Genomic DNA, 23600 nt, shown 5'->3' with positions numbered 1-23600 from the left:
CTCTGTGTACAAGTCTTAAAGGGCATCCAAATGTCATCAGACAAACAACAGTATCTGTTCTACATGTTGCACACCCCTATTTACAGGCTGCCAAGCTAGATATTGATGTCCTCCATCCTGCCTCTTTTCTAAATCCCCTGAATAACATGTTGAATATCCATCAGAATAATTCTTCTACCAGCTTTTATTTAACCATTTGCAGACTTAACAGTATACCTTTCTCAAAAAAATTCACTTAAATGATCAGACTAGAAACAACTTAATGATCTGCTAGAAAACCTTTTCATATTGAAGGTACCAGAAAATCAGGTGTTATTTACTATTTGAGTTTAGGGAATGGCCATTTTTTATTCCACTCATTATATCTCTGTCTTTAAGATCTTCACATTTGTTGAATATTTTCCTTGTTGTGGGCTAAACAGTCTTAGTGTTAAGATATGATTGTGCAAAGATTTGTGCTTCATCTTCACAGAACTTGAGTCATACAACATCACCAAGGATTGTTTATTTATTATAGCCGCCACCCACAGTCCTGAAGTCAAGTCACGGTTTGTGATCAGTAATGATTTGTGCAGAGTACATATGTCAACGTGGAAGTACCAATGTCTGGTGGCAGCCATGGCAGGCTTCCCCCTCTCTTCGAAAAAAAATTCTGTTTCCAGAGATTGAGTATGGAGGGAGAGAAAATGGTTCCTAGTTTGTGGCAACAGACCTGGAACTGCAAGGTAGGGTGCTGGTCATGGAAAGACCTGGTTTCTAGTCTTGACTCTGCCCTGTTATTTGGGACAAGTGCTGGGCTTGGAGTTTGGGCTCCTCTTCATCCATGAATCCTGTTGACTTCTTCTAACTTTAAAAGCTGTTCATGTTATCTTTAGCATGCTAATTCTTTTAATTGAGAAATTGATTGGATGGAAGCTAATTTAAGTTCTGATTTTGAATAATGTCATGTTCATAGCCACTGTGTTAGCCATCTAAGGGGAAGTTAACAATTTTTCTTGCTGGCTTTTAGCCTATTGCCAGACATCATTTCACCACATTTTTCCACTAAGATAGAGCAAGATTTTCTCTTTAAAAGACATCCTGGTCAACTCAGGGAATACTGTTCCCAACCAATTCCTTTTGAACATTAGTTTAACCCGTGATGGTTTTTGGGACTTGTTTGGGTAGCGGTTTTCAGCTTATCCTGGTCTTTCCCTGTGAATTCTGTTGGATCACTAGAGAATGTGGGGCAACACACAGTTTAATGGCCTTAGAAATAGATACAGGGGAAATTAGAAGAATTAGTATCACACTCCTTTTTTTAAAAAATCCGTTAAAGTCCCTCTCAGAATTGTATTCTGTTCATTTGCGGATACTATAAGTTCTGGTACCCTTTGAATGGAATACATTACTTTGAAATGTGGGTGAAATGACTACTACACAGTAGCCCCCAAATTGTTCATTCAAGGTTTCAGAGTACCCTATTTATATTTTAAAGGAAGAGTTTAGTTCTTAAAGTCCAAAGAGATACAGTGAGGTCAGAAAACCAGAGTGGCGAGTCCCTGGTCTTTGCAGACTGAGTGTGATGTAACATCAGAGAAGGACAAGAGTTTGTATTTCCCTAGTTTTATTCAAGATCTGCGACTTTTCCAAAGCCTTTGATCATCCTGCATTCTTCTAATGGGGGAACTGATCCCTAAGTCGTGTGTTAAGGTGCTGATGTATGCAAGTCTTGGCCAAAACTGGAGTTCCACTGAATGGAACAACATGCTTCCTTTTTTGATTCTCCTCCGCCTTAGGATCCTGTCACCACATTGGGAAGATTAGACAAAAATTCTGTGCAGTTTATTTTCTTTTTGAACAAGTTACATTATGGAGGGACTTTTAAGCTGAAAGAAGAAAAGCTCCCTCTTTGTTTGAAGCAGCAGTATGTAAGTTTCAACTTGTCTTGGACTTTCTTGGAGATGTTTTAAGATCCGGTGTAAACTTGCTGTGGTTTGCCTTTGGGCATCAAAGTGTTTAGCTTGGCTCTATTGTATCTGTAATTGTTGCATTTTAATAATTACCCAATATTCTTGTCAGCAATTTGCAGTCTATATTTTTAATAGAACCGTTTGCCTTTCTTTTCCACAGGTTCATTCAGACCTGGTTTAAGCCCCAGATTAACGTGCACAGCTCCACAGAGCCTCTGCAGCTGCGGGCAGGGGGTGACACAAGCTCATTAAATATTCCCACAAGCCTCCTGCTGGTTATATAGATTATGTGCACCATAAAAATCCTCTGGGAAGTCATCTTCTTCTGAAATCTCCTTACAGGGTTTTGCTTTATAAAAGTTGCCCTTAGCATTTGTTGAAATAGCATATTCTTTTAGAGTTTTTCTTATTGATCCATTCAGGAACTCTAATTTAAAAAACATTTTAATTTAATTAATTTATTTATTTTTGGCTGTGTTGGGTCTTCGTTGCTGTGTGCGGGCTTTCTCTAGTTGCGGTGAGCGGGGGCTACTCTTCGTTGCGGTGCGCGGTTTTCTCATTGTGGTGGCTTCTCTTGGTGCAGAGCATGGGCTCTAGGCGCGCAGGCTCAGTAGTTGTGGCGCACAGGCTTCGTTGCTCCGCGCATGTGGGATCTTCCCGGACCGGGGCTCGAAACCATGTCCCCTGCATTGGCAGGCGGATTCTTAACCACTGCGCCACTAGGGAAGCCCAGGAAATCTAATTCTTTGAAGGGAAAAAAAATAGGGACAAATTCTCTTTGCTGTCATTGACTTTTAGGTTAACAGAGGAGACTTCCATTACATCTGAGGTGATGTGGAATTATGGTGACAGAAATGTTGGACTTAAAGGGAAGATTGAAGTCAATTTTATGGTGTCCAAAATTGTGTCTATAATTTAGTCAGTTTTTGAGATAAGACCATTGTGCCACCAATGGATTGTGCCTCAATTTGACTGGCAATTCTTTTCCCGTAGTGATTCCACTCTTTAGCTTATCTCCTTTTTGTGTCCATTGTAGTGTTTATTTAGCAGCAAACAAAAGACTAAACTGGTTTTCCAACAGCTAAGAATTATGTCAATAATCACACCCTACTTTTTCCACTTTCTTGGTATAAATATACCTCAAAGGGAATGGACAAGCATGATAATAATAGCTAACATTTATTCATTGCCTATTATGTGCTAGGTACTGTTGTAAGCAATGTATATATACTAACTCCTTTAATCCTCACGGCAGTCCATAGGATAGTTTCATGCATGAAGAGTATTCTGGTCAACATCACCCATTTGTTAGGTGGCAGAGTGGATCCACACTTACGCAGACCTTTAACTGCCATCATAATCTATATTTACTCACACTAGGCTTTTAAAATCACTGTCATACCAAGATTGAACTGCAGTGCCTCCTGTATATGTAATAGTTTAGTTTTAAAGCATATCTAAAAATTATTTTTGAAATTAGGACTTTATTGTTATTTCTGGGTAGGTAATACTTGTAAAACCCAAATGGGAGTTCAGTGAAAAGGTTCCTGCCCCCTCCCACCACTGTCCCCCAATCACCCTGTTTCTCTCCTTCTCAGGGGCCATTAGTGTTACTACTGCAGGGAACCATTTTAAATATCTTTCTCTTAACAATCGATGCAGTGAACTAAGACCATTTGATTAGAAACTCATTTTTCCATTGTTTTTATATTTTTCTACTGTATCTACAAGTGCCCAAACTGGCTTTGTCTCTAAAGGTAGCAAACTGGTTCTGGGGATGCAATTTTCTGGATGAGAGTAACAAGGCTGCAATCTCTAGCTCTTTGAAGTGGGTCCTAGAAACTCTGTGATCTTGCCTTGCCCAGGGCTTAGATCAGGCAGGGTCTTTATACTTTTTTCCAGTTGTTGGATAATTTTTTTCCCTGTTAACAGGAATCATGTCCTCACACAATGCCTGGAACATAGTAGGTGCTCTGTAAACATTTGTTGAATTGCAACTTCTATGGATTGTGTCAGGCTCAACGAGATAAGGCTGGAAATACTTTGGAGTGTCTAAATGAGGTGATCTTTAGGGCCATAGGAGGATATTCCAGTTCAGCAAACCTTCACAAAACTCACCATTCAAGGCTCTGGATAGGAAAAGTTTAGAAAAGACCTTCTGGATCCTCTAGTCATGCAGCCAGATAGTCTCAGATGGGGTTGAGAGACAGGGAGAGACAGTTTTGCTTATTAAAATGTTGGTAAACAGTTGAAATAAGAATCTTGTCTTTTAATGGTTCTTTATTTTTTTCGGGTTGACTCTAAATGTGTTTCAATTTGATCCCTGTGATAACTCTGTCACCATAACGTTAGATTGAGTTCTTTTTTTAAAAAAAATTTATTGAAATATAGCTGATTTACAATGTTGTATTAATTTCTGCTGTATAGCAAAGTGATTCAGTTATACACATATATATTCTTTTTCACATTCTTTTCCATCATGGTTTATCACAGGATATTGAATATAGCTCCTTGTGCTATACAGTAGGACCTTGTTGTTTATCCATCCTATGTATGATAGTTTGCATCTTAGATTGAGTTCTAATCAGAGTTGCTTGTGTTTTTTTTGCTGGCACTAGGGAGTTCATGTATCAAGTGTCACTGATTATTTTATAACTGATGATGTTATATTATAGGTGTACCTTGATTTTCTTCTATATTCTTGAAAATTTTATATAAAACCAAAGATTTAAAATGTCAAAACAGCATGTATTTGCAGAAGTATTTGCTATAAAATTCTTTATTAGGTAATTACCTCCCCTGCACCCCCAACATTTGCTTGAGTGCTGTCTAGGCACACAAGATAAATTTATCTTATACTTTTTAGAAATTCTTCATTTCACTTTGATGTGTATTTATCAAAAGAAATACCTGCATTAAGTTTTCTTCTTAAAATGTTTATTTTTATAGGCAATTTGAAAATTGGCAAGAAAGATTTTAAGGCCACTTCCAATTTGCAAAGATTATTTATAATCTGAAGAACTGCAGACTGAGGTGACTGAACGGGACACACTTTTGGAAAAATAAAAATGGCTTCTCATTGTGTGATTGCCATGTTTGCCCTGATGAGTTCCTGTTTAGCAACTGCAGGTAAGTTGCATAATATAAATTGCATGTTCATTATATTCTTTTGGATATATTTTTCTTCAGTCTCTTCAGTCTAGAAACATTTAGGACATGGGATATTTATATAAAACTTGAGTATTTGTGTTCTTCAAGGAAATAAAATATTTGACTACTCTACAGATACATAGTATGTTTGCCCATGTTATATTTTACTAGACAAGTGCTAGACATTCTAATGTCAGTAACACCCTAACTAACCTTCAGTGTTGAGGTGGCTAGAGAACAAATATGCGGTTTAATACCACTTAATTTTGTTACATGCATTGATTACATTTACTTTCTTGTCGTAAATAAGAATTTCAAGAAAGGCTTTTTGTTCTTTATTACAAAATAAATAGATCTTTTACATAGAGGTGACACTCCTAGCATAGGCTACTTAGGAAATATTTAATTTTGCCTATTTCAGGTAATTTTTAAAAAAGTAATTTTTAAAAAAGTACAGAGGGAATTCTCTGGCGTTCCAGTGGTTAGGACTCTGTATTTTCATTGCCGAGGGCCCGGGTAGGGGGACTGGATCCCACAAGCCACGTGGTACGACCAAAAACAAAACAAAACAAAGCAAAATAAAAAAATTTTAAATGTACAGAAATACACTGTGCTTCCTAGAGGCCATCAGGATGGGAGCTCAGAGATGAGAAGAAGCACATGATTTGGTTGGAACATTGTTGCTTAAATAAGAGCGTCAGATCTCCTAGGCAAGGTCTTAGTGTGGCAATCAGGGTTACTTAACAAATTTGGAAACTTAATTTGCTCTATTTTGTTAATAATTTGCTTTGTGTCTCTTCTATAATGAGCTACATAGAACTATTTTGTTGGGCCAGTTCTGGAAACTGGCTGGCCTCAAGAAGAAACACGTTGACTTAAAACATGATTAGCCTCTTGGTTTTAGCTGTTGAATTGCACATACAGATTACATGAGAGTGATAATAATAACCATGTATTGAGTGTACACTGCAGCCAGGTACTGTGCTAAACAATTATAGCCTCTAACAATGAGCAAGGATATTCTTAGTTCATAAGCTCACTTAGTCACAACTCTGCTCTTCACCTCTGCGTTATACTGAAGAAGCGGGACCACCATTAATGCTCCAGTTGACTCAGACCAGGAGTCATATGCAGGCACAGACTGAGTGGAAGCCAGTTTGCAGAAACAGGTTTATGAGATTGGAAAGCAGAATGTCCTCCTTGTTGCAAATATCTTGAGAGAAAGTTGCTAGTTTTTTTTTGAATGCTGGTGTGTGAATTTGAACTGCCCATTCTCTCTGTCAGCAGTTTCATTTTGTCTCATGATTGAAAAGTTATTTGCCTTTTAGCCTGTGTATTAAAACTTATCTTAATTAAAATCTCACTGAAAAGTAGTAGAAAGAAAAAAGAGAGAGAAATGGCTTGATGGAAAAATGTGCTGTTTTGATAACAAGATGTATAATTATACCTGGTGGGTTTGAGGCAGAATTTTCTGCTTTCATTGATGAAAAAACATAACTTAAGAAGGTACTTCATGGGAATGTGGTGAGTTTGGTGGTTCTGTATCGCCTTGATGTATTTGATAGTGAATCAGTTTTGCTTGAGACCTTCCTTCCTCTTTCCAGCCACTGGTAAAAATTTTTTTTGAGTTGTGTACACACTGAAAGCTTTGCTGAAGTGTACAGTAAGATTGAAGGTACAGTAGAATTACAGATTTTATAACAAACTGAGACAACTGATCAATAGTACAGAGGTAGAGATGCTTTTTTGAACAAGCTGATGGGCCAAATGAATGAAGAAGAAGGGAGAAATGTTTTGTATATAATACTGACATCCAGTAGCTTTCTGTATAGGCTCAGCATACTTTGCAAAATACTTTTTTGGGGCATTCTGCATGAGCTGAATTTCAAGAAGATAGTAGAAGATAATATAATAATGAATATTTATAATAATTAATGAATTACTGTGTATCAGGCCCTGTTCAAAGTGCTTTAAATGTATTATCTCATTCCATCCTCATAACTCCCCTAAGAAATGTAGGTTCTTTGTTTATTCTCAGTTTATAGATGGGGAAACTGAAGCATAGACAGGTTAAGTAACTTCCTCAAGGTCATACAACTACTAAGTGGCAGATTTAACCATAAACCTACTGAGTCTAGGTCTACAGATTGAGCCTTTAATCTCTACACTATGAGGGAGTCTTGATCAGAAAGGTGTTTTAAAAAAATGATAATGGGTTTGCTGTGTGTCATCTGTGCCCTTTTGAAGCGTCAAGTAAATCACTTATTCACTGAGTCTCCGCTGAGTGCAAAGCACAGTACTAGTTACTTAGGGATATAGAAAGAAATGTAAGATTCATCCTTCTTTTGAGTTGCTTATACTTTAGTTCGGCATATAAAATATAACCATATAACCAAATAATCAATGCATGGTGAGGAAAAGCCAGAAGACCTCAGGGGGGTCAGGAGGGTGGATTAGAGCAGCTGGGGAGGGCTTTGTGGAAGCCTAGGTGTTGAGCTCTGTTTTGAAGACCAGGCAGGATCTAGAAAGCGAAAGGCATTGGGGTGAGCAGAGGGGAGAACAGGGCTTAGCACAGAACAGGGCAGTTAGGTGCTTGATGTTGTTTTAAAGAACGGATGACCCAGAGAACTGGTTGGGAATGTAGAGGAGGTCTGTTTGGAAGGAAGGATGGGGGTAGATTGTGGAGGACCTCAAATGTGAGAACAAGGCTGTGGATTTCATTCTGAGGTTTGGATTATCTCTTCTTCCATCCCCCTGTAGCCAAAAGCATGCACTGTTTAATCTTAGAATTCAAACTGCAGCCTCCCAAAGTTAGACTGAGAATATGGCCTTCTTGGCTACAAAGGCAACAGTGCCTGGCACATAGGCTGACATTCAGCTAGGGCTTGCTCTCTGCCAGCTAATTTATTTTGTTTTTATAAGAAAACCCTGTGAGGTGGTATTATTATTACTATCATCATCTGTATTTTACTCACAAGGAAACTGGGACTCAGTAACTAATAAGTGGGCCTTCTGTGGTGGTCCAGTGGTAAAGAATCGGTCTTACAATGCAGTGGGTGCGGGTTTGATCCCTGGTCAGGGAACTAAGATCCCACATGCCGTGGGGCAACTAGGCCCGCATGCCACAACTACTGAGCCCACACGCCCTGGAGCCTGCGCACCGCAACTAGAGAAGAGAAAACCCGAACACCACAGCTAGAGAGAAGCCTGCACAACACAACGAAGAGGCTGCGCCCTGCAACCAAAGATCCCGCGTGCCTCAATGAAGATCCCGCGTGCCCCAACTAAGACCTGACACAGCCAGTAATGAATAAATAAATAAATAATAAATCTTAAAAATAATACATTTTATAAGAAAAATATCTAATAAGTGTCAGAGCAGGGACTTGAACCCAGGCAATTTGGCTCTAGACTCCAGCCCATCCACCACTCCACTAGAGCCTCTACGTAGGAGACACTCCGTGGGTAATGAATGAGCCTCTTCCCTTGATTGATTCAATACCAGATGAGTAGCCACCAGTGAGACATCCTGGAACCAGATGAAACCCCTTTGGCCTCAGAAGAGACGTATGTAAGTCATCAGAATGGAAAGACCCTCAAGTAATGGGCCTTCTTTATTCGCGTTCTTCTTTCACTGACGGGGCTGTGGAGCTCTACTGTAGAGTTCTTGGCAGCAGAAGGGGTGAAGGCCTCCTTTAGACATGCGGCCAGGGAGGAGAAGAGCACAGCACCTAAAATGAGCCTGAGCTGGAACAGTAGGTGCCTGTGTGTGGGCCTTCAGTGAAAGCCTTCCTTCCCTGCTTGTGGCTGAGGGTGAAGGAGGCGGAGGCAGAAGCCACAGCCCAGGGTTAGTGGTTGCTTTGACAAAACTCATACTTTTCCTTCCCTCCCTTGTTCCTTGGTTATTGTACAGCATGTGGGGAGAGAGGGCCATGCTCTTGGTGAACAAGAACTGTGTAAGGACCATAATGCCTTCTGATTAGAAATTACTTTAGCTTTTTGGTGCCTTATCTTAGGTCCTGTAATGTATCTAAGAAAAGTGGGAAGTTATAAAGGTAAATGCTTGCTCCTGTGGGCTTAAGGCTCACTAAGTTTTCACTTTAAAAACTGTTCTGCTACACATCTTTAAAAAGTATTAACGGCTGCCTCTGAGGCTTGCCAGAGTTAGGTAGGGCTGTGTTCCCAGGAGCCTTAATAATGAGAAAAAGAGGCACGTATGGAGAATTCAGGGAAAACAATTTGGTAGGAGGGGATGGACTTGTCTGTGCCCTACTGGTCCCTTGTGTCAGGCCAAAGGGGTGCTGCTGAGGGGAGCTCTGCAGAAACGCTGCTGGCCTCTGTGCTGGCCAGTGTTGATGGCTTGGCTGTCTCCCTCATTCCGTGGTTTCCATTTGGTGCCTAGGTGTATGCTTTTGGATGCTTGCCTATGACCCGCACACACATTTATTTCTATTGAACAAACTCATTTCTTTTTATCTATTCCAGGATGTACCTGGAATTCCAGGTACAGTCCACAGGAAAACAGAGATGTTTTTCGTTGGAGCTATTTTCCTGCTAAGAAAGCTCTGAACTCTTCGGGTCCGTAGGACAGCAAGCAGAGACACTAGCTGGTTAATATGTGGTTTGGAATGGAACAAGCTGGCAGCCTTGAGGGGAGGCTAAACATAATAATATCATTTTATTTTTATTGTTTCCAAAATGCTCTCATGTCTAGTGTTTCATTTGATTCTCCTAGCAGTCCCTGGGTGGGCAGGGTTGTTTTCTTCATTTATGGCATGGGAGTAAGGGGCTTTAGAGAAAGTAAGCAATTTAGAAAGCTGGTCTGCCTCTTGATCGAACCGAACCCAGCACACTTCTGCAGATGAACTGCACCGTTGAGTCTTAGTGCGCCCCTCAGCACCTCTTGAAACAATGCAGCCAGGTGCTCTGCTGGGTACTTTGCACGAATCAGTTCATTTAATCCTTACAGAAACCCAGTGAGGTAGCTATTCATCACTATTGCTGTTTTTGTAATTATTACTACTGCCACCACCCCTTCCATTATTATTATACTAATTTTACAAATGATGAAGCTGAGGCTTAGAGAAGAAAAATGTGAGAGACAAATTTTTTAAAAAGTTAAAACGGTCCTTTAGGTAATAATAGTCATACGATGAGTAAGTGACAGCATGGCAGCAGACCCAGAGTTCATGTTCTTTCCGTTGTGCTGCCCAAAGGGAACTGGCACTCTCTCTCTCTTGGATTTGAGATCAATGGTCTGAGGACCGCAGAGGTGGTTCTGCCATAGTTTCCCTGCTCTGCCAACTGAGGGATCAGAGGCTGTAACTCATCATGGCAGAAAGGGAGGGAGGGTGCCGGTGGGAGCTGCCACCAGGGAATGTAAAGGGTAGAGGAGGAATAGACTTGAAGGTTCAAAGCAAATTCAAAAGGATCTTCTCTTGCTAACCCCTAAGTCTTTGGACACAACTAGTTGATTTGGTCTCTGATTATTATTGTTTATAGGTGGTTATTATAACCACTTTTGGATACATAGGCAAAAGATCTTGTCAGTTGTGATGCCAGCTATCACCAGGGTGCCAACTTTCTATTTATTTTAAAACAAAGTAATGTTATTAAAAGTCCCAGAGTGAATACCGTGGCCTGCATTTTAGGTAGTGATCTCTTTGGGGGGACCATGCACACCCTAGCACGATGAGGTCCCTGCCTCCCTTTCTTTAGTTTTGCACAGAAACAACACACACACACACACACACACGAGTTGGGGCCATTAGCTGTAGTCAAGAAAAATACGAGTTCATTTCTCAAAGATTACCTTGCCCTGCATATTCCACCCACAGAAGTGGAATATGATATGATATCAAATAAAAGGCCTTTCCCTTTTTCATTTGCAAGGAGAAGAGATAATTGGGTAAGCAGATGTTCATATAGTATAAGAAAGATATTTACTAAGAGTGTGTGTAAGATTATACATAGATTTGTTGTCAGACAGGTCCACAGAACCCAGGTTTCTCTCTCCTTTGCATCCTTATCCTAGACTGTATAATTGCCACCCAGCTTTCTGAATTGTTGATTTATTTGGGTTATTTTAGGGTACCAATGATGGGGCATTTTTGTAAACACTGATCAACTTTTCCATCAGGACAGAGCCATCTGTATGTGACCACATAGCTGTTTAATTGCTCAGGGCTTATACTCTCACACACTGTGGATTTGGGAAATTAGACTTTCTCAGCTTGTTTGCTTTGATAACTAAACCTTCCTACTCTGGGACCACCTTGAATCATTGCTAGAGCTCTGAACTCTGAGAGCTGGTTTTGGAAGTGTTGTAGGATCAAGGCGGGTTCCAGGAAGTGTTTCACTGTGGTGCCTTCTCTCAGGACCGGCCCTGCACATGGGGGCCTCAAGGCATGGAACAGTCTGCCTGTCTTGGAAGATTGGCCTGGCCGGCACTGCATCCACGTGAACCGCTGACTTTCATTCTCTTTAAAACATTCTCTGCCAGAGTGGCCTAAAATAGATTTATCCTGAAGTCCCATATAATCATATTTTTGTTCTCTGAGAGGACATTGTAAATCAGGCAGAATTCTAGAAGGCTTAAAAATGCACTTGCTCTCAGAATGTTCCTTCCAAGGACTAGGCAGCAGGTGCTCTGGGGAGTGAGGCCCAGCTATTCTCCTGTCCTATCCTGCCAACTCTTAGAAATCTTAAGGAAAACAAACAAACAAACAAAAACACTAGAGTAGAATGTGGAAAATCTTACTGCCTTCAGAGGAAAATATTGATTAAAAAAAAAAAGTTATTCTCTCTGTGGGCAATGAAGGGAACCATATAGCGATAAGTGGTATAGTTATGGCAAAAGGAAAAAGTTCCAATAAGACTGCTCTGAGTTCTTTGTGTTGCTTCCCTTTGTCCTCACGTGCCTGAAAACTTAGTCCTGGTCTGGATGATAGATGAGCCATTAGTAGTAACACCTCCCTTCCTCCCTACCCTCCTGCCTCATCCGGAAAGATGCTCAGGTAGCAAAGGCCTCAGGAGAGAGCAGAGCACCTGCTTCTGGAGTCAGTTCCTGCTCTGTTGCTTCCAGTGGTGCCAGAGCTGCTCCTGCGATGAGCTGTTCCAGCGGGACGCATCTGTGTGGCCCACTTTAGCATTTCGTTGCTGCTTGGTAAAACAAAATGCCACATAGCTCCCACCTGCCCCTTTCTTTTTTTAGACGAAGGAACCATTTATCATTTCACCGTTTCTTTCAACTTTTAAATACTGCTATGTTTAGGTGGGAGGTTGTAGTCTGGTGAATTAGCTTTGGGTGCATACCAGGTCTCAGGTAGTTTGCTAGCTTCTGTGGCACAGAAAGGGGATACTTTGGAGTTAGTGCAAATAATGAGTTTTTTCCACCTTCTAACATGGTTGTTTCCTAAAGTGTTGATTGATTTATTCAGCAAGCATCTACTGAGCACTCTAGACACTCTTCCAGGTGTTGGAGATACAGCAGTGAACAAAACAGACAAAAATTCTTGTGCACCTGAAGCTTACATTCTAGTGAAGAGAGAGAGAGACCAGAAACAAAAAATTATGCATATTTTAGCAGGTTCAGTGGAGAAGAAGCAACAGGGCTAGGAATTACTCCTGGGGAAGTACAATATAAAGTAAGGTGATCAGGGAGGGCCTCACTGGGAAGATGACATTTGAACGAAGATTTGAAGGAGGTGAGCTAAGTGGATATCTGGGGAAACGAGGACACCAGGCAGAAGGAAAAGCACGTGCAAAGGTCCTGAGGTGGGAGCTTGTCTGAAGTGCCCAAGTCCTAGTAAACAGGCCAGGTGGCTGCTGGAGTGAAGAGTCAGAGGGTTACCTGGGGGACAGGTGTAGGGCTGCATATAGCCTTGTAGGCCATTGTTAAATTTTTACTCTGAGTGAGAAGAGCCATTGGAGAGTTGGAGCAGCAGAATGGTGTGATCTGAAGGATATTGTAACAAGATTACTCTGGCTGCAGTGTTGAGAATAGACTGTTGGGTTATGGTGCATTTAGGGATACTGGCTGGTGGCTATTGTAATAATTGAGGCAAGAGATGATGGTGGCCTGAATCAGATTTTAGAGGCAAGACCCTTGGGAGTGAAATGCCTATGAAATTAAGAATGATTTTATGGTTTTCTTTCAATTTGCTCCTTTTGAGGAGGAGATTATAAAGACAGATATATCAGTGGAATACTATGCCATAACTTAATAGTAAAGATAATTACTTCTATGTAACAGTAAAAACTGTATCTTAAAACACAGAACAACCTCCAAAACTGTCTAAAGAAAATCTCTTTGCGCTGTGAATGACTGTCATTGAAAAATCACTGTCTTAAAAGCCTGGACCCTCTCTTCCTAATTTACCTACTGTCCTGATTTCCAAGTCTCATCCTTTTCATTCCCCATGTGGTCTGTTTTTCAGGATTATGGATTTTGAGGGTTTTACCACCTTTTGCAAAATTGCTTCTCATAGCAAAATTAGCGTTTCAGAGAAATAAAGTTGCATCCAGCTTTACATAGTAAATAAGCATGTTGTGTGTAAACTCATTTTTATAAATTAAATTACATATTAGGTGTGAGCAAGGAGCTGAATACTTACAGTAAACTTTATTCTGTAGAGCAAATAATTACTTTAAAATATGTTTTATAGTATGGATATTCATATTGCTTTTGCCTGAGAGTGGTATACCCATTTTGCTTTTGGAGTTGGAAGTTAAAAACAGACAGACATTAGACCAGTGCTTTCTAAACTTTAATGTGCGTACGAATCACCTGGGGGTCTTGTTAACATGCAGATTCAGTTTTCATGGGGTAACAAACTGCATATATTTTTTTACCATTGAATTATATGTGTTATTTTTTTAAATTAATTACTCAATTCATTTTTTTTTTTTTTTTTTTTTGCGGTACACGGGCCTCTCACTGTTGTGGCCTCTCCCATTGCAGAGTGCAGTCTCCAGACGCGCAGGCTCAGTGGCCATGGCTCACGGGCCCAGCCGCTCCGCAGCATGTGGGATCTTCCCAGATGGGGACACGAACCTGCATCCCCTGCATCAGCAGGCAGACTCCCAACCACTGCGCCACCAGGGAAGCCCTCAATGCATATATTTTTTTAACAGGCCCATATGATGTTGATGCTGCTGGTCTGAGGACCACATTTGACAGCATAGATCATCTGTTTTCTCTATGTACAAATTGTAACACAGAACCTGCAAACACCTTCTAGAAAAAGTCTTACTGTCATTAAGGGAGCTTGGTTTTAGCATGCCTTTGAAACAGCTACCTTGAAAACCTTTCAGTGAACTCATTTGGGTCAGAGGGATCCATGTGCTGGAAGGGAGATTGGTTTGAAGGAGTGAGGTCCACAGACACCTTTAGCTCTCCAACTGTAGGTATGGTGCACCTGCAAATACCAGGTGCATCTTTATTGGCTGGGGCCACACCTTGAAATAATGGCTGTAGCTATAAGAAGAAGGAATTTTCCCTCAGTTCTTCCTTTCATGTGCCTCTTTTGCCTTTTCCCATTTCTTGCCTCGTGACTTAGTAGGTAATGGGGGCACTGGTGCAGGCAGCTGTGGCTGAGGAGACTCTAGGTAATGCGGGATGGTACCAGCTGACTGGATAACAGGGGGAGTTGAGGTAGGTTAACAAGGGTGTTAAAAAAAAATCCGGAATGTCAAGTGGGGCACACCCCATTTCTGCTGGAGCTGTTCTAGTATTTTTTTAAATTAATTAATTAATTTATTTATGGCTGTGTTGGGTCTTCGTTTCTGTGTGAGGGCTTTCTCTAGTTGTGGCAAGCAGGGGCCACTCTTCATCGCGGTGCGCGGGCCTCTCACTATTGCGGCCTCTCTTGTTGCGGAGCACAGGCTCCAGACGCGCAGGCTCAGTAACTGTGGCTCACGGGCCCAGTTGCTCTGCGGCATGTGGGATCCTCCCAGACCAGGGCTCGAACCCGTGTCTGCTGCATTGGTAGGCAGATTCTCAACCACTGCGCCACCAGGGAAGCCCTGCCATTCTAGTTTTTAGCTCTGGCTTCCTCACTGGTTCCTATTTTATTCCTGTAATCAGATTCTAGGCTAGAACTTTAAAAAAATTAACAACTTACAGAAGGGAAAAAACTCCCCAAAGTTGTTATTGATATTTTTTAAGCATCAACATCATATTTATTAAAAATTGGGATAAGACACTGTGAAGATTTAACCACTGTGCCTGAAAAGTTGTCTTTTAAAATAACTTGTTTATTTATTTTGCCCCTGAGTAGTTTGTAAAATTTTCTGATTTGCTTTCTCAGATCTCATCACTGTCATTGTAGGAGTGGTAGGGGGTGGGTTTTGGGGTGGGTGGACAGCGATAAGCAGCTTAAGTTTTGCCCTGGGGCTCTCCACAAGCCCCAGGTGGTGGTCGTTCTGTTTTTGAAACTGGAACAGAAAAGTCCAGAGGAATGCAACAACATTTTTACTTCTTGCCCCCCTGCTAGCTTTTTTCTAGGCCTCCCAAAAATGTGTTTATCTTGCTGGCCATGCATGTAGAGCAGCCTGGAATTCTGTGTGGCATTAGATAGTAAAAAAATCGAAAGATTTCTCACATGACTGAGGTTATGGGAGTGGGAAATCTTGGATTATGCAGGACTCTTTGATTGAAAGAGGGAATTTTGGGACAAGATTTATTCTAATATTTAGTTTTTAAAACTATTATTCATCCCCCCTCTTTTAAAAAATTAAAACCAGTCTTTTGGGGGATGGAGGTATGGAGGTGTGGAGGTGTGGATTAGAAGCAATATAAAACTTTTAAGTATCAAATTAAGAATTTCCACTCATTAGAAGAAAAAAATGTCTTTAGGGTGAAAGAATAATTTGAACTTTAAGAGCCTGATAATGATATAATTTGAGAGCAGGGTCTGGCATATTGTGGAGGACCCTAAGGGCCTGACCCCAGCAGCCCCCCACTTTGTCACCCCAGGATCGTTTCCAGGATGGCTTCACTGTCAACAACCAGGTCTCAGCCTGGCCCTCTTGGGTGCCTGGGGAGTCTGTGTCCTCTGGTTTGCCACGTTTAATGAGCTCTGGAAATATGTTATCAAAGGCTGTCTGGCAATGTTTCATTAATGGTATGGGGTGAATTCAAAAGCACTAATTAATTGTTTTAGATCATTTGCAAAGCCCATGCTGAAAAACCTAATGACTGTAGGAGAAAGTTGGCAGAGAGGCTGTTCAGAGATTAGCCTGGACCTTACCCAGCTCAATTGCCTTTTGGAGTTGGGCCAAGAGGGGAGTTGTTTTTCTTTTTGGAGAAGTGCTTGTGGTCACATTGTTCCCTAAATTCCCAGTTTACTGCTCCAGGCTCGTGGCTGATGGAGCTCATATGGACCTTGCAGAGCTAGGGAGCCCAAAGAGCATCTTCTAGAAGTTTTTTGTTTTGTTTTGTTTTGTGAGAAAACACAATTACTTAACATTCATTAACTAAATAAATACTTCCCAACGGTCTCTTCTTGGAGGGAGGAAAGGGAGCTCTAGTTTATTATGAAACAGTTTAGGTTCCAAGTGTTAACTGTTCAAAAGGTACCAGGATCAGGCCTTAAGTAGTTTTTTTTTCTTCCTCTTAAAATAAAACAAATCAGATTCCTCATTTCCTCTGTTTGGCCGGCCCAGGGCAGCAAACTGCTACTGCGTTTGGAAAATGCTGTTCAAAAATCTCAGTTTGAAATCAAGTGCACACAATATAAGTTCAGAGTATGCTGTATGTATGAAGGATTAAAAATAGACTTGCATCATTCTGTTACATTTGACATATGTTATAGAATAATACCTTGAATTAGCTCAATCTGATGAATTATAGAAAAATAATGGAAGTCTTTGCCCCTTAAAGATGAGAGATATTTGAGGCTTGTTGAGGCAAGCGCCAGTTCTGGTGACTCTGAGAGCAGTGTAGGCAGTTGAAAATGAAAGCAGAGAAGAGTATTTCAGACTTATCTCAGAGCCAGTCAAGTGTTCTGTAAGGGAGCTCTCTTCTAAGCAATATATAGCTTTGTTGGAAAACATTTATCCAGAAATCTGACAATTCCTGGGCCTGGGCCTGGCCCTGCCTCCTACTGACAGGCCTCAGTGTCTTTTCCCCGTCCTTCTGGGCTTGAGCTGCTTGTGAGTAAGTAGTTACGTATGAATCCGAGGCCAAATTGTACTTTATTAACATGATTCAGGAGAAAAGAATTGTAATGAAAAATTTCAGAGGACTGTGCTGAGCTATTTCATGATAATGTCAGATCTTCCTGAACTCAAGAAGGCCCAAGAACATCTATTATTTCTGTTTATTCCTCAACTTGGAATCTATTGGAAAAAACTTACATGCAAACCTCAGGAGAGTATGTGCTGGTTGAGGAATTTATTCCTGAGTGCACAGCGGCTCTGTTTACTCTGTGTGAGGCTGGCCATCCTGAGGTTCCAGGAAACCTGCTTCCTCCTCAGCCAGCAAGCATGGAGTAGCAACTTTGACTTTTAACCCTTTCTGCAGATGGTCCCCAGGCAGCTTGATGGAGTTGATCTCAGAGCTGTGAGGAATCATGAAAGATATTTTTAAAGTTGGGAATGAAGCCTTTGAATGAATAAATGACTGTGATTTTTCTTTGCTGCTTTATTTTTTTCCATCTCATTACACTTTTATTTTAGAAAGTAATTCTGTGCCACAATGTCAAGACTTGCTGGTATATCCCAGTTAAGTTGTAAGATACCATGAGTAATGTTACTACTAATAGTTAAAGTGCTGACTTTAAAGAGTGATTTTTATTTAAAAAGACAAGATTCAAGTTTACCCTAACCATGGTTATTTGCATTTAAATATATCTGAGTGAGAGAGAGAGAGGTTAGGATTGCCGTTGATAGAATGAAAAGAGTGGTACATATATACAATGGAATATTACTCAGCCATAAAAAGGAACGAAATTGGGTCATTTGTAGAGACATGGATGGATCTAGAGACTGTCATACAGAGTGAAGTAAGTCAGAAGGAGAAAAACAAACATTTCATATTAATGCATATATGTGGAACCTAGAAAAATGGTACAGATGAACTGGTTTGCAGGGCAGAGACACAGATGTAGAGAACAAACGTATGGACACCAAGGGGGGGAAATGGCGGGGGTGGTGGTGGTAGTGGGATGAATTGGGAGATTGGGATTGACATATATACACTAATATGTATAAAATAGGTAACTAATAAGAACCTGCTGTATAAAAAGTAAAATTCAAAAAAAAAAGAATGAAAAGAACACAGAATCTGTAGCATGTAATATCTGTTTTGCCATCCATGAACATGGTACACCCCTCAATTTGAGTTTTCTCTAATTTTTTTCAGTACTCCTTGGAGTTTTCAGGAATTTATTTTGAAGATTGTAGTGTGTCCAAATGTGAACAATGTTCATTATGCATGTGTGTTTCATTAGAATTAGGTTTGAGAACCTCTGTTTTAGAGATAATAATTCTATCTTCTTTAAACTACCCTTGATTAACAGTGATAAAAATTAATACTCCCTCTGGCCATCTGGAGAGTGAACTCAGTCACAGATAACTAAGGCCTTCTGCTAAAGAGAGTTATTGGCCTGGTGGCTTTGCTCTAATTTGTAGGAACTCAGAGCTCAGTGTGTACTATAAGAAATATGTCCTTTAGCTGAGGCTTAAACTGGTGTTGCTGAGCAGGGGAAGCCATCGCATCTCTTCAATATGGTAAAGTGAGCACTCTTGTTCCTTGGACAGTCTCAGAACCCAAAGATTGAAAATTGTGCCCTTTTGCCAGGCCCTTGGGTTTTCCCAGCAGAAATTTATTTTGGGACTTGTAACTAAAGGATTTTGTAGAGATTTTACCCTCCAAATGTGAGCAATACCTAAGGATTCCTGTTACACTCTTATGTAGGAAAAGTAATTCTCTACCACAATGTCTAGTCTTAACAGAGATGTATTAAAGTCAGAGAGTCAGGATCTTACGGTAGTTGTGACCATGGGCTTTGGATTCAGACACAGGTTCAGGCCCAGGCTTTGCTATTTGCAGGCTGCATGACCATAACTTCAGTATCCTCATATATAAAATAGAGATATTGATTATATCCACTGCACTGTGTTCTTGTGAGGAATATAAATGAGATAATGCATGTAAATCAGAGGGTCATGTTTATTTAAACAAAACTATTGAAAATGGTGTTCTTTGAAAAATATGAGCATGTTGAACATATTTATCCAGTCTTTTAAGTTGGAAGTCTATTGCTTAGGCATATTTTTAGTGCGAAAATCAGATCTGATCCTGAAATCCAGTGTTGCAGACAAGACAGACTCTATCAATGCCCAGTTTCTTTATTTTCCATATGTTCTGCTTAAAGCAGTACAGTGGGACTGATGAAGTTGGGAGGAGGTTGTGAATAAAAAGTTTTCTTCTTTTGTTTTCTGTATTGAAGATTTGAATTTGAGTCCCAAATTTACGATTTTCAGAGCTTCTGTTGCCTTATCTATAGATTATTGCTAATTATACTTATTCTGTTGATTTTTATGAGAATTAAATAACATGTAAAGCAGCCAGCAGTTTATGGCACATAGTAGCTCTTCAAAAAGTTATTCCTTATTTAGAGAATCTGCGTGTTTAGAAAAAGAAAGAGAGCTAGGACAAACGTAGCAAGGGCAGAATGAGTTTGCTGTTTAGCTCTGTGCTCCCAGCAGAGAAAAGGCAGGTCAGGGTATTTTTCTGGGAGATGGCTGATTTGCTATTGGCTGAACCAGGGCTCAGGTGGCTTTGAAATGAAAAGAACTAAATCTGGGGCCTGGATAGAAAAGACTTTATCCCTCTTGAGGAAGTAGCTTGGCCTTTAGCTGGAAGTTGGAGGGTAAGCCTGAAACTTCAAGAAAGGTGGTAGTGGCACTGAGGATTATGCCTGGCTGAGGGCAGGAGAACTTGGAAACAATGGAGTGAGACCACCTATCAGCAATTTTCCTCATCTGTGGTGGTACCCCTGGGCTCAGTCCCACCCTAACTACCTTATTTAAAATTGTAATCCCTCTCAACCCCTGGTATTCCCATTCTTATAATCTTGTTTTATGTTTTCCCTTGTAGCACTTATCACCTTAAAACAAGTTTATGATTTATTTTGTTTATTACTTGTCTTCCTCCACAAAAGTGTAAGCTCCACGAAAGTCAGGTTGGTTTGCTTTTGCTCTGGTATAGCTCTTCCATCTATATGAAAATTCACAAGTAGAGGAGTTTCTGTGTTTTTGTTTGACCCTTCTTGAATGTGACTATTGTGGTAGAGCATGGGGACAGTTCACTGATAAACCCCTGGTCCCCAGCACATAGTGGGTGCTTAATATTTATTGAATAAATCGCTAATTATAACTCTTGTTCATAAAGTACAATAAAGTGAAACAACTTTGCTAAAATAATAAATCTCAAGGCTACTCCATGAAGAGCGGGTGAGGGTCACTATCTTTTCAGATAAAACAGTGTCTGAGTGACATGTGGGCATCTATTTAAAGACAGATACTCGATCTGTCACTAGATTGTTATGAGTCTTTGGCGGCAAGAAGCTGTTCTTTCTTTTTTTCTTATATAAATTTATTTGTTTTATTTATGTATTTTTGGCTGCGTTGGGTCGTCATTGCTGTGCACGGGCTTTCTCTAGTTGCGGTGAGCTGGGGCTACTCTTAGTTGCAGTGCACGGGCTTCTCATTGCGGTGGCTTCTCTTGTTGAGGAGCCTGGGCTCTAGGCATCCAGGCTTCAGTAGTTGTGGCTCATGGGCTCTAGAGCGCAGGCTCAGTAGCTGTGGCACATGGGCTTAGTTGCTCCGTGTCATGTGGGATCTTCCCGGACAAGGGCTCGAACCTGTGTCCCCTGCATTGGCAGGAGGATTCTTAACCACTGCGCCACCAGGGAAGCCCCAAGATGCTGTTGTTTCTTGGGAAACATTCTATGAAACTTAGCATAGGGACTTCCCTGGCAGTCCAGTGGTTAAGACTTCGCCTTCCAGTGCAGGGGGTGCGGGTTCAGTCCCTGGTCGGGGAGCTAAAATCCCACATGCCTCGTGGCCAAAATACCAAAACATAAAACAGAAGGAATATTGCAACAAATTCAATAAAGACTTAAAAAAAAAAAAACAACAGGGGCTTCCCTGGTGGCGCAGTGGTTGAGAGTCCGCCTGCTGATGCAGGGGACACGGGTTCGTGCCCCGGTCTGGGAAGATCCCACATGCTGCAAAGCAGCTAGGCCCGTGAGCCATGGCCGCTGAGCCTGCGCGTCTGGAGCCTGTGTTCCACAACAGTGAGAGGCCCGCATACTGGAAAAAAAAAAAAAAAAAAAAAAAACAACAGCATAAGATAGTACTTTACATGCTGGCTAAAGTAGTGGTGCTATATTTCATTCAGGAGCTGAAGGTTAACTCTTTGAACCATTGATTCTCAAAGTGTGAATTGTAGATCTGAGACCTTTTTAGGATGTCTGTGAAGTGAGAACCATTTTTATAATAATTCTAAGATGTCTTTTTCCCTGGGTTAATATTGCAGTGATGATACATAAAAGCAATACTGGATAATACTGCTGGTGCCTTATCAGGAATTGAGGCAGTGTTTCACTGCCACACACCAGCTTCATTTAAGAATATTCTTGTTGAAGCAGTAAAACCCCTCAAATACATGTCTTGTTCATATTCTGTATGATGAAATGGGAAGTATGCAGGTAGCACTTTGATACTTCAAAGTACAATGGTTGTCTTGAGGAAAAGCACTTGTGCAGTTGCTTGAATTGTGAGCTGAACTAGTCTGTTTATCATCAAATACCATTTTGCTTGAAAAAACGAGTGACAGACAAATGATGGTTATCTAGACTTTGCTATTTGGCAGGTATTACTCAAAAATAAACAGAGGGAGCATATTATTTCAAGGAAAACAACTATTTGTTGCTAATGATACAATTTTATTTTTCAAGTAAAAATTAAAATTTTGGAAAATTTATATCCATCACCATGACCATGGCAGTTTCTCAGTAGTTAAATGCTTTTCTGATGAGGTCAATGGAGATATTAACAAATGTGATTTTTTGATATCATATAAGAAATACCTCAACACTTGGCATATTTGTATAACTCAGTGAACCATTATTTTCCAGATGACCGATACCTGATGTTATAAAATCATGTGTGGTTAAAAGATCCCACATCTTGATAGTACAAGATAGAGCAATTGATTTTTTTTAAAACTTCATATTTTGAGATTATTTTATTTTATTTATTATTTTGGCCATGCTGTGCAGCTTGCGGGATCTTAGTTCCCCAACCAGGGATTGAACCTGGGTCCTCGGCAGTGAAAGCATGGAGTCCTAACCGCTGGACTGCCAGGGAATTCCCAAGATAATTTTAAACTTACAGTAAAGTTGCATATGTACTACAGAGAGTTCCCATAATCCCTTCACCCAGCTTCACCTTACAACATCTTATATACCCATAGAGCTATTATCAAAACTAAGAAATTAATTTGATATAATATTATTAACTGAAGTATAGAATTTATTTGAATTTCACCAATTTTCCCACTAATGTTCTTTTTCTGTTTCAGGACCCAAGTCAGAATCTCACATTTCATTTAATTGTCAGGTCTTCCTTTTTTAAAAATTTTATTTCATTTTTGGCTGCGTTGGGTCCTCGTTGCTGTGAGTGGGCTTTCTCTAGTTGTGGCGAGCAGGGGCTACTCTTCGTTGTGGTGTGCGGACTTCTCATTACGGTGGCTTCTCTTGTTGCAGAGCACGGGCTCTAGGCACGTGGGCTTCAGTAGTTGAGGCGCGTGGGCTCAGTAGTTGTGGTGCGCAGGCTCTAGGGTGCACAGGCTTCAGTAGTTGTGGCGTACGGGCTCAATTGCTCCACGGCACGTGGGATCCTCCTGGACCAGGGATTGAACCCGTGTGCCCTGCATTGGCAGGTGGATTTCTAACCACTGTGCCACCAGGGAAGTCCCTGTCATGTCTTCTTAGTCTCCTCCGATCTGTGACAGTTCTCTGTCTTTCAGTGACCTTGACACTTTTTCAAGAGTACCGGTCAATTTTGGAAAGTGTCCCTCAATTGGGGTTTATCTGATCATGATTGCGTTGAGGTTATGTTTTCTTGACAAGAATGCCACAGAGGTAATGGTCCCCTCTCAGGGTATCAAATCAGGGTTACATTATGTTAGTGTGTCTTATTACTGGTGATATTAATCTTGATCACTTGGCTAAAGTGGTGACTGTCAGAATTCTCGACTATAAAGTTACTATATTTATCCCTTTGTAATTACTCAGTATTTTGGGGAGAACAATGGATTTTAATGTAACAAGTTATGAAAAGTTCATTATGTGATTCAGATTACACATTGCAACTAATCTTTAAGAAATGACTGTTTATTTGTTGAGTTTAGGTATAATATACAAGATGAGGAGGCCACAAGTATATGAAAACACTAATAAGATTTAGCTCTCCTTTCCAACT

General features: G+C 40.6%; 1 protein-coding gene across 4 annotated transcripts in view; it reads left to right on the top strand.

Moving 5' to 3' along the window:
* Positions 1-23600, top strand: part of TGFBR3 (transforming growth factor beta receptor 3) — a 208531-nt gene that overhangs the window by 27144 nt on the left and 157787 nt on the right. For all 4 annotated transcript variants that reach the window (XM_032648927.1, XM_032648917.1, XM_032648923.1 and 1 more), the window contains exon 2: positions 4902-5081. In XM_032648927.1, coding sequence (XP_032504818.1) covers positions 5021-5081 — 61 coding nt within the window. In that variant the 5' untranslated portion in view covers positions 4902-5020. The remainder of the gene's footprint in view (positions 1-4901; positions 5082-23600) is intronic.

The sequence above is a fragment of the Phocoena sinus genome, chromosome 1 (assembly GCF_008692025.1).
Source record: "Phocoena sinus isolate mPhoSin1 chromosome 1, mPhoSin1.pri, whole genome shotgun sequence".
Taxonomy (NCBI): domain Eukaryota; kingdom Metazoa; phylum Chordata; class Mammalia; order Artiodactyla; family Phocoenidae; genus Phocoena; species Phocoena sinus.
The sequence above is the reverse complement of the archived record's forward strand: the minus strand, read 5'-3'. Positions and strand labels throughout refer to the sequence as shown.